The sequence below is a fragment of the Epinephelus fuscoguttatus genome, linkage group LG12 (assembly GCF_011397635.1).
Source record: "Epinephelus fuscoguttatus linkage group LG12, E.fuscoguttatus.final_Chr_v1".
In the NCBI taxonomy this organism is placed as follows: Eukaryota; Metazoa; Chordata; class Actinopteri; order Perciformes; family Serranidae; genus Epinephelus; species Epinephelus fuscoguttatus.
The window spans coordinates 17,072,378-17,085,200 of record NC_064763.1 but is presented as its reverse complement, the minus strand read 5'-3'; the positions used below and the strand labels follow the sequence as shown (position 1 = coordinate 17,085,200).

The 12,823-nt window shown below is 41.8% G+C and overlaps 1 protein-coding gene across 3 annotated transcripts in view; it reads left to right on the top strand.

The window, feature by feature from the left end:
• The window catches only part of clip2 (CAP-GLY domain containing linker protein 2), a 57,540-nt gene that overhangs the window by 40,221 nt on the left and 4,496 nt on the right, over window positions 1-12,823 (top strand). For all 3 annotated transcript variants that reach the window (XM_049591846.1, XM_049591847.1, XM_049591848.1), the window contains 7 exons: window positions 774-1,349; window positions 1,455-1,512; window positions 2,007-2,090; window positions 4,407-4,563; window positions 9,424-9,583; window positions 11,111-11,299; window positions 12,746-12,805. In XM_049591846.1, coding sequence (XP_049447803.1) covers window positions 774-1,349; window positions 1,455-1,512; window positions 2,007-2,090; window positions 4,407-4,563; window positions 9,424-9,583; window positions 11,111-11,299; window positions 12,746-12,805 — 1,284 coding nt within the window. The remainder of the gene's footprint in view (window positions 1-773; window positions 1,350-1,454; window positions 1,513-2,006; window positions 2,091-4,406; window positions 4,564-9,423; window positions 9,584-11,110; window positions 11,300-12,745; window positions 12,806-12,823) is intronic.

The following is a 12,823-nucleotide window of genomic DNA, read 5'->3' as shown; positions in this document are numbered from 1 at the left end:
CCTGCAAAGAATTAAAATAACAATATAACAAGTATTGCAACAGCATTTTTATGTTTAATACTTTTAATTTAGTTTAGTTTTTCGGTTCATGCCCCTGGTACTCTAGCAGAGTAGTAGAAGGAGGGATACAGGCCAGGCTGCAGGCTTGACCCACAGCCAGCTGTCCTCCCTGACCCACACACCCCTGGGTCCTGGGTGCCTGAGTGAGGCAGAACGGCAGGCTAGAGTGGTCCCTTCAGGCTTATGCACCCATAATACAATCCAATGACAACTGCGTAAGATTCAGACAGGCCTGATGGGGGTAAGCATTAAGAGGGAGGAAACAGTGTGCCGTCTGGCTTATACACGCTGTACACTGCCAGGAACAGGTTGTGATAACAAAAAGAAAAAGAAAGTGTGAAAATTTGCCATAATTTGGGAGAAATACAGGAGAATTGTGACCCCTGGAGGAAAACAGGAGAGGGCGATTAAAAACGTGGCCCTTCTGGGATAATTGGGAGGGTTGGCAAGTAGAACTGATAAAAGCTTTAAAAGGCAGAGAGCAACACATTTGAATTTATCTATTTAGATTTTGCAGTTTCCATGCTGTGTGTTTCCTTATTGCAAATAGGGAGAGCAAAAGCACTGGAAAATTTTAAGGAAACAAGGATAAAACAGGATAAATTTAATAAGAATGTTGGTTTTTATCAAATGTTCACGTTTTAATCAGTTTGTATTAATGGCTTTCCAAATAAACAACAAAAAGATCTCATTCTTCTCACCTTCCTCTGCAGGATAAATTTGACACTTTAGTAACTGACCACCAGCGCTCCCTGGAGGAACTGAAGGCCTCATTAAGTAGCGATCATCCCACTCCAGCAGGCCAAGAGCAGGACGTCCAGGAGCTGAGAACCACTCTAGAGAGCCTAAAGATGGAGCACCAGCTGGAGGTGGAGAACCTAAAGGCCAAACATAAGATCGAAGCTGCCATCCTGACCAAGGAACGTGAAGACTTCTGCACTCGTCTTCACGAGGCCAAAGATCAGCTTGCCGAGGGCAACCAGACGTGGAGGACCGAAGTCGAGGCCAAAAGCAGCAAGCAGGCCCTGGAGGAGGCCACCGATAAGCTACAGAGGGCGGAGCAGAGGCTGGCGGAGATGGAGAAGCTCCGCATTGAGCAGGACAAAAGCACAGAGCAGCTGAGAGAGAGACTGGAGCTGTCGGAGAAGAAGATGACAGACTATCAGGCTCTGCAGAAGGCTCAGGCAGAGAGCCAAGAAGAGATCCAGAAACTGGAGGAGAAGCTGAGGGTGACGGCGAACCAGCTCCAGGCCATCCAGGCGGACCGCTACACATCCCATGATGCAAATGTGAGTGGCTGAGGAGGAATGATAAGTAACAAATCAGAAATCCAGTCAAGTCCTGTCATTGCTTTGATTTAAGATCAGCTATCTTAACACTTTATCCTTTCCCAGGTGATAGAAGATAATGAAATTTCAGATGAGAAGATGAAGCTAAAACAGAATATCGAAGGTACCAACATCCATTTATTTTCATACTAACTTCAAATTCATAAAACAAACCATTCATATATTTCAGTTTCTCTGTTTTCCTTGCATGATATTGCATGTTATTACTTCCCAAATTAAAAACAAAAGCTAAATGATAAATTGCTTTTGTTGAAGAATCATTAAAAGCCGTCGATTGCTCACTGTAGATTTTATATTAGTTTTTGAGTGTCTGATCGTATTGTTTATTTTTGCTTGTGAGGACTGGAGAGAAATGCTGTGAGCCATTTAAAGGAATACTTTGGTTATTAAATTTCTGAAGATCACTCTCATATCTGTCTGTAAAATATAAGGCTACAGTTTACAGGTTGAGATTTATATGTGACTTTAAACCTACAGCATGCCCCTTAGAGACTTTTGTCACATTTGCCCAAGAGCCTGTATTGGTGGACTTATTGTTGTTTCTTGAATGATCCGTTTTTCATGCAAGACACTAACTGCTGTTTTGTTTTTCTACAGAAACAATGGAGAAGTTGCTGAAAAGGGAAAAGGAGGTCTCGACTCTCTCTTCGCAGGTTGAAGCCCTCAAATCCCAGATGGGAGGTAAATGTCATTGTCCAGGAGTGGTCGGCGACCTTTTCCGAGCTCTCACGTCTTTTTTTTGAAGGTTTTTCATGAAAAGAAATGATTAAATAATTGAGTGGAGAGATCACGTCTTTTCACACACTATAACAACAGTGCTAATAAAGCAATGGCAACGCATGTCATGTTTGCCCTGTTTGCCAATTTAAGCTTTATTTTGCTAAAATTATAACACATTTCTAAATCATGCATCGTATTTACGTAATGATCTTCATTAGTGTCATTCTATCATCCCTCCGTACGTCTGCGCAGTGCCCTGCGTGCGTCGTGATGTGTGATGTGCAGTGACTGCAGGCTTCACTTCATTTTCCAGTAGTCATGCTGAGTTCACTGTTCCGCGGATTGTGTTCATCTTCACCGTTACATTCTTTGATCACTGCTGAAAAAACTGTCGACCGGCTGTCTTTTGAAAACCTAAAGTTCCATCACATCAAAAGGACCCAAACACACTTCATGTGGTTCAGATAATCAAATTGACACTCTTTGAAGAATACTTTTTTTTTTTTTTAAAGAAAAGAACAATAGAGACACAAAGAGAAGGATAGTTTCCTTATCCTGTCTCTGTAAACCTCATCGCATGGTTCAAGCTGGGAATCCCTTCCAAATATGCTTTCTGTTTAAGCTTCAGGGCACACAGTCCACAGTCCTCCATCAGAGTAGAAGTTAGTCCTTTTAGCACGGAGTTCCCTCTTTGTGTTTCCCTGGTTAGTGATGCAGAGCTGCAGGGGAGGAATACTAAAACAAAGAGTGATTGTCGCACTAGGAAGGGTGTAATTTGATGTTGCTAACTCAGACTGCTGAAGCCTAACAGTAGCTTCAGGTAACCTTTTGAATACTTTATTGCGCAGAAGGACGAATGTGGGTTTTAAGAGAGCATTAGGAAGTTATCTTTCAAGGCCCAGACACAACAAGAAAACTTCAAAGAGCAAGTGGCGACAAAGGCTGACTGTTGTTTAGCCTCCCATTTCCTGTGTCTCGGCCAAAAGGTTGACCACAAAGACCACAGCCAGCAGCCTAACTAGCAAGTACGTTCAGCAGACGGTGGTAGACTGTATTCCAGAAGACCGACAGGACGAGGCTAGTTAGCCAGTTTGCACATTAGCACCACAAATTGAGCATCGCGTTAGTTCAGGCAGGACACGATGTCAAGCTCAGCTCACATCCCAGCTATATCAGCTGATCTCAAACAGCCAATCAACTGATGGATCAGCGCATTGATTGAAGGAGTCAGCTGATAGATCACATGATTTCTTTCTATGCAACCAATGGGCAAATCTCATTCAGGGCGCTCTATTTAAACTGCTCTGGCCTGCCTACTGTTGCTGCTTCCTCTGCAAGCTGCTTTGCAACCCGCCTCCACCCCAGCTCCTCCTTTTCATGCTGTGTCTGACTTTTCAATGTCATTTCTGTTTGTCATTAATGCTGCTCTGTTCTGTGCCGCGGGGTCTTTGCTGCTGCTCTCCTTGCCCTAGGCTTTCCATGTAGGCGCATGGAAGGGCAGGGAGGTGTGCTCTCTCTCTCTGCCTTATGGCGTTCCACACAGATGCATGGAAGGGCGGAGAGGTGTGCTCCCTCGGCCTTAGGCTTTCCACGAAGGCGCATGGAAGAGGCTTTCTGTGTAGGCCCGCAGAAAGGCAGAGGGGCCCCACAACAGAGCCAACTGAACAGAGATGTTCTTTTCAAAAGGGAGACTTTTGACATAAACTTCCATTAAAAAAAAAAAAAAAAAAAAAAAAAAAGGTTTCAAGTAGGGTTGCAGCAGTCAATCTCAACTTTATTTTGTTTTTTCCATTTCACTAACAAAGACCACACCCACAGGATAAAGATTTCAAATGGTCTGTTGCATATGATGAATTAAGGGTTTACAAGAAAACATGGAAGTATGAGGATCAAGGGATTAGAGAATGAAAGGATAAGGATCGAGGGAGAGAGGGATGATAGGATGTATGATGAATGGATGAGGGTTGAATGGATGAGGGTGAGAAGGGATGAGAAGGATCCTCAGTTGTCATAGAAAGTGAAGAATAAATAAATAAATATATCATTAATAAATACAATTGTAATATACAATTAATTAATAATTATATGTAGCAAAGTGTTGACAGACTCACAAACATTTAAGAATGTCCATAAATCTGCGTACTACATCACAGTGTGTTATCAACAATTTATTAGGTGTTTATATAAACAATATTTTTTATAAATACTGAATAAAGTGTTGCCAAAAATTTAATTCCCAGCCAAGAACCTGCTTCTCATCTCTCCTCTCTCTCTCAGCACTGGAGGGCAAAGTTCGCTCAGGGGAAAAGAAAGCCGAAGCCCTGGCCAAGGAGAAGTTGCGTGTGGAGGCAGAGCTGGAGTCCATGACCAAGAAGTCCCATGATGCCTCTGGGCAGCTGGTCAATATCAGCCAGGAGCTGCTGAAGAAAGAGAGGTATGGAGACATGGCTGTATTGATTTTACAATCTGCCTCAGCACTTACTGGGAAACTGGAATGAAAGATGATATCTGGGCACATGTAGACGTGATGCACAAGAATACGTCTTATTATCAGTTTGATAACGGACAGATACTTGGAGTGCACGGGCATGCGTATTGATTTTATTGACATATTGTCAGCTTGAACGATATTATTTGAATCCCTCTATTTCATTTTGTTTCATCTGGATAAAACTTCTATCATTTATCAGCTCAGCAGGAGTTGCATTGCTATCAGCAGCATCTACAACAAGAGGTTTTATTTCCCACTGCTGCCAATGAGTAAACAACAATGCACTGTGGTGCAATCAGGACACGTTTTGCTGTGCTGCTGTTGTACAAGCACCAGTGTTTGTTGTATTCATTTGTGAGCAAGGTGAAATACAACAAACTGTCCCCATGATAGTAATGAGGATGCAGGGAGCTTTCATTTAAAACTTTAAAACACAGAGGAGATATGTTCTGCATACAGACTTTGCAGTTAAAAAAAAAAAAAACATATTGTGAGAGAGTAATACAAAGCGATAAACTTATAAACAAGCAATAAACATATTCAGCAAGATGAGATGAGCTCAGTAGCTGCAGACAGGAAGTCTTGGGGCTCTAGTTTCAACCCCCCATCCTGGGTTCGAACCCTCTTGCTGTGAAGTGACGATGCTAAAACTAAGACAAGACATACTACTAATACTGATAACTGAGAAATGTTATAAGATAAGGGTCTTTTTAAACACGTTCCTATGCCAATTGAAAAAATATTTGTTTCCAGATTACTGTCTCATTGTTTTTTTCTAAAATACAAAGCTCAGAATTTCTAAAAAATAGATTATCATACAGAGCACAGCCAAAATGTTTACAGCTGTATAAAAGAGTGCAGCCAGAGCAAGCTTGACATCAAAAGCAAAACAAGAAGTATGGTGTGCGACTCAACGCACACTCCTACACAGAGCTGCCTCTATGTTTGTACATCACAGATGTATGATTATAACTGAATCAAATCTGCACATCTGTGACCAAATTAATATGAAAAAAAATGTGGCAATATCTTTGAATTGCATATATGCATAGCATCACAAATAACCAGATATTGAGCTTGTCTGAACATTTATGAGTTATGCAGTGATGTGGTCTTTTCCACACTTTATGACTGCATTAATTGGTGTTTTCCATGAACGCAGCGAATAAACAAGGCTGCACAGACGAACATAAAGATGACACAATTTCACTTTTTTCATCTTATTGAAATAAATAAATCAAATATTGGGCAAATTGTGTGCAAATCTGAAACTGTGTGAAGAGTATATGGCTGTCAGCTCTCAGTTTTCCAATCATACCCAATTTATGTAATTCAAAGACTTTTCAGGGACCCCAGTATGCAGAAATATGTAAATACACAATTCTAAAAAATGGTAATGTTGCTTTTTCCCTCGCCAAAATTTAGCATAACTTTGGAGCATTATTTGACCCCTTTCAGACAAGATAGCATAACATGGTTGATACCAGTGGATTCATTTGGTCCTCTAGTTTAATATGATACCTGTGTGTCTTCATGTGTAGCTTTAAAACTGAGCCTGATACAGCAGTTTTATTTGCTTAGAAGTAGTCTTCCTCACTTCTCACCTTCAGCTCTGCCTGTCATACCTGCTGCTTCTTCATTTGGCCATTCCCTCTCTGCTCCTTTAACTTTCTTGTTCTCTCTGTACCCTGAATTTTTGTTCTTTGATGAGGCATTCTACTCACCTTGTTGGGCTGCAATCCACTTCACATGTTCACATTAGTGGCACTTGTAAGGCTGTAAGTAAACCATTGCAAACTGTTGTACTTGATCCTATTTAAGGGTCAACCATAGACCTTCTCATGCCCCCCCCCTCCCTTGACCATGGGCTGGGGTCATCCCTTAGACCACCCCAACAGCGGGCCTGTCTGGCTGTGTTAATGGGTAAATGAGGGACAAATTGTAAAATGCTTCTGATAAAAGTGCTACATATACAGTATATAGGCATTTTCTATTTCCTTTGAAGTCTTGCTAAATGATAGAAGAAATTTCCTGCTGCCGTCATAATATACATGAAGCATAATCAATGACAAGTTTTACATTTCGGCCCGTTTGCTTGCCTGAAATTGTAAACTAAGGTCCATCAGAGTGGACACATTTCATCAATACTTGTTGTTGTTGTTTTTTTTGAGTTGACACTAAGGTCCTGTTTATACGACAACGATTTCAACCGTGAACGGTAAACTTTAGTCGTGTTTTGGCTGATCGTTTACGCAACAGCAGCGTTTTGGGTGCCTGAAAATGCAACATTTTGAAAACAGGTTCCAGAGTGCAATTTTTTGGAAACAGCACCGTCTCCGTTGTCATGTGAACTTGGAATATGCAGGTCGCATTACGGTTCCAGTCACTAGGCATGCACGTGAAAATCAACCATTGCAACAACAACGGCGGACTCCCAAGCTCTGTTTGTGCTGCTCACCCTGTTGAATTTATCAACGCTTCTCCAGCAAAGTCTAGATTTACTGTAGCAACTCCACCTCGTCGTCCATCCAGACAAACATTCGTGCTGTTGCCATTTTGTTTGTTCTGAGCGAACTTTTTTTTTTTTAAACAAAAATGAGAAAATATTCCATTTTCAACGGATTGTTTTAGTATAAACTTGGCCTAAAACTCTCTGAAGGGCTAAAGGCAGTGGAGTAGTGGAGGGTATACGCAGGTATACAGGGTATACCCTCCTCTTTTTCTTGCCGCCTACACCATACCCACCTATCAGCAAAAAAGCCACTAGAATTTAAAGGAGAGTATACCCACTTCCTCCTCAGTAGATGACCCATCCACCTAGTAATACACCCACCGCCATGCCACTGGCCAAGAGGACCTGGGTTCAACACTACATGTGCTCCTTTTCACGTTAGACATTTGATCCACTGCTAATATAGAAACATTGATTGGTGCAGCTTTGAAATGATGGTGTTTCTCCTCTGATTTCTGTCAGCAGCTGCAGGTAATTAGTTCTTATCTGGCGGCTGATACATCACAGTGGTGAACTGAAATTTTACAGATAAAGTTCTATTAAACTTTGATGAGGTTCATTACACCTACAGCTGAAATGGCAGGTTGAGAAACAACCAGCACTGCTTATTATTTCGAGCTAGCCCCACCTTTTCAGTCTCAACCAGCTCTGTACAGAACGCTGCACCACAGTGATGTGACACCCGTGGCCCGAGTCTCTGGGTCTCTTCCTCTTGAGTTTAGGGAGCAGGCGGCACAGGGAAGCAACAAAAACCTGCCAGACGTCCACCTCTCACAGATTGCATTCAGTTGTTTTCGCTGCACTTCTCACCAACCTCCCAGAGCTGTTTTTGTTCCTTCAGCTCAAGCTGCCAAATCTGGCTACATTCAGTAAAACTCTGATAATTGAGGTCATTATTTAACCACCCAAGTGTAAAAAGAAAGTTGTCACAATATCATTGCAGACGTGCAGGGCTTTATTAAACATTGTCCTGCTCTGTTTTACGAAGTCCACACACATTCACATGCATTTTTTCCATCAGTGCAGGAGGAACTCTACAGATTGGTCTAATTGTATTACATTATTGGCTCTCCTACACGATGCAGTTCTTACATTATTGATGGTTATGATGTTAGGAAATGCTACAAGGCACTAAAAATAAGTGCCTTTGGCTATAGCAGAATATTTTCTTGTGTATCATCACTGCAGCAATTATGGTGCATGCAATAAAAGTATATACCATCCATTGAAAAATTCAGTGGGTGGCCCCTTGAGTTAGTATGACTTGATGGTGGTATCATTAGCTGCCTTAATGTTCCTGCAGCTATTTCAGTCCGTGACATCCTTTCAGGAAAACAAACTAGTACATTGCCTCAAGACAGGCAACTTTGAACACTGTTACACATTTCAATCTGTTGAAGTTGACAAGATAATTCAAGAAAGCCACTTAATAGCATGATTATTACAAGCAAACAATAATAAAGTCCAATAAACTGTGCGAGTCAGTGAAAAAAAAAAACAGTGTTACTGAGTCTAAGTTTGGGAATGGTCAAAAGGGCAGCATGCCTGAGGTGCCGTAGGAAACAGTGAAGGGAGAGGAAGAATACATTATCAGTAAGGTGGAGGGCATTGCTTCAGTATTGAAAAATCAATCAACCTTTCAGTTCCTAGAAATCTGCAATTTTTTTTGTCCACTTGGGGGTAGCAGAAACAAGCTGTGAACACAATACTGACATATTATTGCCTCAGCTTGAAAAGATGCTCTAACAATTTCAGCACAAAGAGACAAAGCTGGTCAGACAGAGAGCTTTTGTGTGTGAGGTGCACTTATGAATATACAGTACCTTAAATAAGGGAAGATGTCATGGTGGCTAACCCCTTTGGGTACTGTGTGGTACCCTGATGACTGAAAACTATTGCCCAGAGTATTTGTGGTTCACTGATAACACCATGCGGGCAAAAAGCCAAATATGCACAGGCAGTCTGACTATGGGAACGTGGCTTCCACCGGCCAGTCTGACATGTGCAGAGGTGAGGCTGCCTCCACAATCCCCAGCAGCCAGACTGACTAATATATTATTCACATCATGAGTTGGTAAGCTTTTAAATGATAATGACCTTTGTGCAAGGTCTGAGCAGATATACCAGTCGTATAATCCTTGACAGAGAAATTGCCCTGCTTCTTTATCATTATTGCTCTTCGGAGCGGTCAAGTTTGTAGGAAAATTGGATGTATTTTTCTCAGTATTACCAAGCACTTGAGGTTTCTTTGTTTGATGTGCGACTCTTGTGTTTTGTCTTATTTGTTCCAGGAGTCTGAATGAACTGAGGGTGTTACTCCTGGAATCACATCGCCACTCAAGGGACATGGAGAAAGACCTGAACCGAGAAGTGCACAAGGCCGAGTGGAAGCTCAAGGAGCAGAAACTTCAGGAAGACATCAAGATGCTGCGTGAAAAATTGCTTCTACTGGTGAGAAGGAGGGACTTGGTGATTACGAGCTGATTATGAGCTGATATTGCTCGTGGGGTAAACCGACCCCAACTGTTCATCATGATCAGTTTTTGAAACTTTTGGTCCTGTTCATTCCCCATTCTAGGAATTTCTAATTTCTTTGCAAGTGTAATGTCTAGGGCTGCCCCCAACTAAAAATTTTCCAAGTCGACTAGTAGTTGTCATTTAGAGCCGTTAGTTGACTAGCCGCCCGCATGGTATCGATATTAATTTAATTATTAAATTATATATTTTGGTGGTTTGAGCTGAAGGTGTGAGAAAGAAAAGTATCAGTAACATTGTTAACACTGTGCTACATTACAGAGAAAAACAAAAGCGTACTAATGAACCTTCATTAATATAGGCCTATATTTTATCTACAAGTGCACGTCACACACTGAGCGAGCCGCCTGTTAATGACGCTGTGGGCTAATGGGCATGTAGCTACTTCCATGTTTCAGATGATACGTCATGTTTGTAGTCGACCAATGAAGATGAGTTTACATATCACCTTGGGTTCGTCCTTCACCTTCTCAAAATGATCCCACACTTTGGATTTCCTGCCCGACATGTTATTAACTAGCCTGTGGAATAACCGCAGGTACCAGCCCTGGAATTAGGGGCCGTACACATGCTGCTTCTTTAACCGCGTGGAAGACATGAGGTTGGGCACAGGGCTTTACTCTTGTGCCTTTTCTGTGCCAGCTTTCAAGAGCATGGCGGGTTGCGTCTGAGGTTGCTAAGCAACCTTAACAAGTACTGTATAGCATTATTTACCTGAAATCCTGACTGCAGATCTTCTTCCAGGCACTGTTTATAAGTGTGTAGGCCTATCATCCATGGGACAGATGTTAAGCTCTGGGTCGCATTGGTATGTTCTCCAGGTACTCCAGCTTCCTCCCACAGTCCAAACACATGCAGGTTAATTGGTGACGCTTAATTGGCCGTAGGTGTGAATGTGAGTGTGAATGGTTGTCCGTCTCTATGTGTCAGCCCTGTGATAGTCTGGTGACCTGTCCAGGGTGTACCCTGCCTCTCGCCCATTGTCAGCTGCGATAGACTCCAGCCCCCCACAACCCTCAACAGGATAAGCTGTTACAGAAAATGAATGAATGAATGATTGTAAATAACGTGACACAGTGCACTGAAAAATAAAAAATATAGAGCTTGTTAATCAAAAAGTGCCAGAGGAGGATCCTCCAGACCCCCCTGCAAAGTTCAGGGGTCAGTTCTGAATGTCCTCAAATTCTAAAAACTGGCCCCTGGCCTCCCGTCATTTTGCAAAAATAGCCGCCAGGTAAAGCAAGTTGAGTATCCCTGACTTATATATTCACTGCATAATCTGTGACATGATCCCTGCGAGGAATCTGTGTGTTTGAATATGAAAATGTGCTCTTTATATAAAGTGTATGATAATCTGTTGTGGAGAAGTTTATCACACAAACTGTTGTGTGATATGAATGATTTATCGTTAAGCATGATCTTCCTGCCTTGTGTGCGTTTCAGGGTCGGGAACGATCTTCACCTGACCACCGGCGGTACTCCATGCTGGACCCCTCTGTCCTGGACTCAGAGGTGAACCGCCTCCGCCAGCGGCTGCTCAGCACTGAGGACGCCCTGAGGACCGCCATGGAACACAACCAGCAAGTCGACCAGCTGGTCCAGGCCATGCGCAGGCATCCAGATAAAAGCCCGGTAAAACCTTGCTTTCACAGATTCAATGAGGAAAAGAAAATAATTTTGATGTGAGATAACTTGGGAAGAAGTGGGATGATAGAATGCTTGAAGATAAAGAAAAACTAACACGAGGGTTTTTTAATTTGAGTTTCAAAGGATGTAAATATAACAGAAGTCATGTGTGTAGTAGTGTGTTTTTGTACAGAGAAAATGGATTTTAATACATGTTGTGTATTAAAAGAAACAGTTCGACATTTTACACTCATTCACTTTTTTGCAAAGTGAGACAATCTAGACTGATGTCATGTGTGCAAGGTAAAGATGAAGCCACCATCAGTTAGTTTAGCTTAGCTTAGCACAAAGACAACAAACAGGAATAAACAGTTTTCCTCGCTCTGTCAAAAGGTAACAAAACCAGCACTTCTAAAACAGGATTTATACTTGTGCGTCAGCTCTGTGCAGAGCTTACGCCATAGCCTACACGTGGCCTACGCCGTTTTGAGCATTTATACTTGTGCGGTGGTGTGTCTGTGTCATTTTGCAATTACACCATCAAAACACTAGTCAGCAGCGGGGTTTCTGTGAAGCACTGTAAAGTTTCGTTGATTCAAAACACACATTAATGCACATTAAACACACGTTAAACATGGCTTAATAGAGACAATTTCAAACACAAGTACACAAATCAGCTTCACTATAACTCGCAGCATTCACAGACAAAGCACTTGGCTTTATTTGGACACATTTTCCCACAAATACAACATGCTAATGTTTTTAGCACAAGCCAATGGCATTTTACGTTGTATAAATTATCCTAGCAGCTAGTGGACTTTTCCTCTACTCCTATGAAGCCAGGGACAACAGCAATATTTAACAAAGATAACGTTACAAAATTCTGCTCCATTACACACTGACAAAACAACTTATCTTATCTTCTCGTTATCATTATCGTTATCATCTTATACTAAACATGTTTTCCAAACACATACAACATGCTAATGTTATTAGCACAAGCCTATGGCATTTTACATTGTATAAATTAGCCTAGCGACAAGCTGAGATTTTCTCTGCTCGTATGAAGCCAGGATAAATCTCACACAGAAGACTATCTATGAAATTAAAGTAAATAAAAGCTTTGTTTCCACTGAGGGAAATGGGTTCAGCTTACAGAAACAGACAGGAGGTCTGCGTCACCGCGACGTGTAGTTACATTTCTGGGGAAGTGTATGTCAGGCTACAGCCCAGGGTACAGCGCTGATCCGATGCAGAAGTATAAATCCTGCATAAAGCTCAAGCTGTTTCTCTGTACAGACATGAGAGTAGTATCAGTCTTCTCATCTAACTCTCAGCAAGAAAGTCAAGTGAATTTGTTTTTAAAAATGTCAAAATAGTCCTTTAATTTGATGTACAGCACAGCTAAATCATATCCAGGATACGATGACGATCTGTGACTTTGTTTCTTAGGTGCATGGTGCAAATTCAGCCAATGGAATTCATCATCAGGAGTCAGACAGCACTCAAGATGTTGGTATTCTTTTATTA